This window comes from Trachymyrmex septentrionalis, unplaced genomic scaffold (genome assembly GCF_001594115.1).
Source record: "Trachymyrmex septentrionalis isolate Tsep2-gDNA-1 unplaced genomic scaffold, Tsep1.0 scaffold241, whole genome shotgun sequence".
Taxonomy (NCBI): domain Eukaryota; kingdom Metazoa; phylum Arthropoda; class Insecta; order Hymenoptera; family Formicidae; genus Trachymyrmex; species Trachymyrmex septentrionalis.
Window position 1 is genome coordinate 137,195 of NW_017305399.1, and position 4,307 is coordinate 141,501.

At 28.8% G+C, this 4,307-nt stretch overlaps 1 protein-coding gene across 1 annotated transcript in view; it reads right to left on the reverse strand.

Annotated features, from left to right (window-relative positions):
- Positions 1–1,069: 1,069 nt before the first annotated feature.
- LOC108748793 (DENN domain-containing protein 1A) overlaps positions 1,070–4,307 on the reverse strand; it is an 80,380-nt gene continuing 77,142 nt past the window's right edge. Inside the window, 1 exon segment of the mRNA XM_018487153.1 lies at positions 1,070–1,635. Coding sequence (XP_018342655.1) covers positions 1,219–1,635 — 417 coding nt within the window. The 3' untranslated portion in view covers positions 1,070–1,218.

Below are 4,307 nucleotides of genomic sequence, written 5' to 3' on the forward strand. Positions count from 1 at the left end.
ATATCGCCTCGTTGATTGGTTGCTGCTCTGCTGCTTTACGCTTGCTGCGTCCAGTCTCAATTAAGCATATCTGGGAGCGTATTTAATGGAAGTTTGCTAATAGTACTAGCAATAACAAAGTATGTTTCCTATTTGTAGCGCGAATCGGTAAATATACTCTGTTGTCAACATTTGCGATTATAGAATAAGGTATAGGAGTTATTGAGTAACACCTAAGATGATCCTTATTAATGCGTTTAAGGCAAGGGGATGAGTAGTCCTGTTTTATTAATAAAATGTGATTAATTTTTAATTCTCCAATCTCTTAATTGTATTTAAAATTAAAATTAAAAATCTTTCTGCACAATTAAATTAGATAAAAACACAGTGTGCAAACAAAAATTTCATATATAAAAAACAAGAAATTAAAAACATTACAATTTTATTATCAGCTTCTGCAGTTGACTACTGATAACATGTGTTGCATATAAGAATTTTAGATCTTGTATGCTTGTATGTTTTTAATAAGCTTAGATCACACTAGAGATAAAAAAATAATACTATATTTATACAAATGAGCTAGGGGTTTTATAAGAGAAAGGAGAATTTGAAAATTCCATTTGTATACTATGAACAAAATCGATGCGAAGAATAAAACAGTACTAATTGTGTTTAGTAGTAGATACTGGATGCTAAAGTTAGCGTTGCAATATATTATTTTAATGCTTTGTTAATGTTTTGTTAATGCTTTGTAAGCGTTGTGAGCTACGGAAATCTGTATTATCGACATCGATCAAATTCGGCCATTGCTTCAGCATTTCCTTAAATAATGTAAAGATATCCAAATGCATAATGTATATATATAAAAAGATACTAATGCTGTATTTACAATTATAATATGCATGTATATACATAGTAGTTAAGTATTTTAAAGATTTCAAGAGGCGATTCTTTATACTAAATCAAGACGAAAATATGTCCGAACATATATATGTCTATATCAAAATAGATAGAGTGGTTTTCAAAATTTTTGAAAAAAACGAAATTTTTTCTTCAACTTTGGCATTTTGTATTCTTGAAACTAAACCGTCTCAGATATATACGAAAGTTTTTAACGTAATTTAATATGACGATTGTGAGGAATTACCTCTTAAAACCTTTTAGAGTACTTAATTATTACCCTGTACGTATGTACAATACATACATACATACATACATACGCACGCGCTCACACATAATTTACTCAAACTTCGTCCAATTATTTTGTGATTTAATGGTAGGTGCATCCAATGTTAAACTGAATGTGTTACTTGTATCATTAATACTGTTGTCACTTTGATTACAAGCAGCAGTGTTTATTGTGGATGAATTATCACTATTAGATAAGCTAAATTTATTAAAATCTATACCATACGCTTGTAATAAATCCGTATCACCCACATTATCGGAGGTCTTTGGCTTGTCAATTTTGTGCGATGGTTGTTGAAAATAAGGATACAAAGGGTTACTAAGACCTTCGCCCATTTCAGGTAAATGTAATGATTGACTCATCTGTTTTGTGCTCGAAAATTCGGAAGATTTAGATAGTAGCGGATCGAAATCGTCGTTGCTGTTTATTGAATCTAACCGTATTAAATCTGGGACGTCAGAAGAATCCTGTAAGAAGAAACACGTATTAATTATTCTAATTTTGTTAATTAATTGTAACGATAATATACAAGAGAATAATGCGAATTTTCAATTTGTAATATTAAAATGTTATTTTTTATTTTTGTCGTATGTTTTTGTAGTACTCATTTAATGGAAACAAGGGTCATTAATGTTCGGTGTGTTTTTAATAGATTAAGGATGTTTTATATATATTTTCAAAATAACAAAATTATTAAAAAAAAAATACAGATTTAAATCACATTTAAAAATAATCTGACAAATTTGGTGATGGTTTACTACCTGGATCATAAGTTATTTAAAAAAATGAAAATTATGTAAAATTCGAATGTTGCTTGTGGACAAATGAATAAACAAACATACATTTTCTTATTAGCATGTTTTGAATACTTTAACAAATGAAATCAGCCACGAAAGTTTACAAAATAATTAATTGAGAGCAATATTGATGAATTTAAAAGCGACTACGCGATTTGCATACTGCTCCGTTCTTACCACGATAACTCAAGAACAGCTGCAGATATCGACTTCAAAATTTTTTTTAAAGTAAAAATAACAAAATTTTCCATAAACTAAACCTACTTTTGCGTATAAAAATTTATTTTTTAAGCTCAATAATAAATAACAATTTCAATAATAAATAACATGAATTTTTCGACATTTCTTAATTTTTAACTATCATTTTTATAATTTGTAGATTTTAGGTTCAATTTAGATTAGAATTTCCAATAAAATGGCACCAAAAAAATTGAAAAATTCTGATTCGTTTACGCGAAATCATGACAAGAATGTAGCAGTGCGCAAATCGCGCTGCTACATAGTCACCTTTAAATACCAATTATTCAAATTGCCTTCAATTATTCGTATTTTGTGGATTTTCATGGATGATTTTATTCGTTAAGAAAGCATTGAAAACATGCTAAAAAGAAAGTTTATGTATGTTTATTCATTTGTTCAAATGACATTTAAATTTTACATAATTTTCAGCTGTCCAAACTTTTTCATCACTTAATAAATAGTAGGTAATATTTTTTAATCTGTGCTCTAATAAAAATGTATGAAAATGTATTATAAAATAAATGACAAAAAGCTCAATTTTTTAATATAAGTAAATAATATATTCAAAATTATTTATGTATAAAGTTACATTACATGAACTATGTTCTAAAAAATAACTTTCATTTTAAGGAAATTATCAAGAACTGGAAAATTACTTTTTAAAAGTAACAAGTTACAGTTACTCGTTATCGAATAAAAAAAGTAACAAGTTACCGACTTTTAAAAGTAACTCATTACAGTTACCGTTACTTGAGAAAGTAACTTTTCGTTATTTTTCCGTTACTTTTTTAAAATCAATGACTACCAATCACAGCGATGCCTAGGGGCTTTCTAGTCTCAAATGCTATGAATGGCTTGTCCAATCCAGTCGAATCATGTCCAATCGTGTGCAAAGTAACGATAAAAGTAATTTTAAAATTCGTTATTATAAAAATGTAATTACGTTATGTTACCAAAAAAAGTAACGTAGTTATCAATAAAGTTACCAAAAAAGTAACTTATAACTAAAAAACTTCGTTACAAGTAACTTCCATTTCCTGTTTATTCTGCAACTTCACAGCTGACAGTTCAAAGTTGTAGAAAAAGAAAGTGTACGATTTCGTTAACAATTGTTTGTTCTGCATCGATTTCAAAATGGAAAATTGAAAAAAAAAAAGTTTTATATTTTGCTGTATTAAACATTGAAATCAGCGCCGTATCGGTCACAGTAAGATGTTGAACTACTGACTTAATATACATTCAATAAAATTGAAAGTATATAATTAATTTTTTCAGACATAAATTGAGAGCCGATGAAATTATCGGATTCACACAATAAATCTGAAACTAATAAATCCCCCCAATTTCTTCCCAATCTTAAAACTGTAATAATTTTATTGCGAAAAAATATTGCCTCGGCCGGGAGTCGAACCCGGATCTCTTGCATTCCGTGCGAGCGTCCTGAGCCTTTAGACTACCGAGACCTTAGCAACACTCTTCGCAATAATCGACATATATAGAGAGAATTACGCATTTTCGTAGGCTGCGTATTATAAACAAACGATAGATAGGATCGAACAGTATCAAACTAAACATTGAAATCAGCGCCGTATCGGTCACAGTAAGATGTTGAACTACTGACTTAATATACATTCAATAAAATTGAAAGTATATAATTAATTTTTTCAGACATAATCGGCTCTCAATTTATGTATACGGCGCTGATTTCAATGTTTAGTTTGATACTGTTCGATCCTATCTATCGTTTGTTTGCTGTATTACTTTTAAAAAAGAAGGAATGCTGTACAAGTTCATAAAAAGTTATGTGTACAGTGAAGATATCCTAAAATTACGGCATTGTTAGAATTGGTCTGCTAAATTTCGATTTAGCGATTTTGATGTTAAAGATGCACCACGCTCAGAAAGTCCAATAGAAGTTGACGATAAAATAAATTGATTAAATCCAATTACATAAGAGATTGCTGACAATCTTAAGATGACGAAATTGAACGTTGTACAAACCATTTAAAACAATTTGAATACGTTAGTAATTTAAAAAAATGCAATTATTTTTTGGCCAACCCAATAAATAAAAATGTAATTTTCACATATATTTTATATAT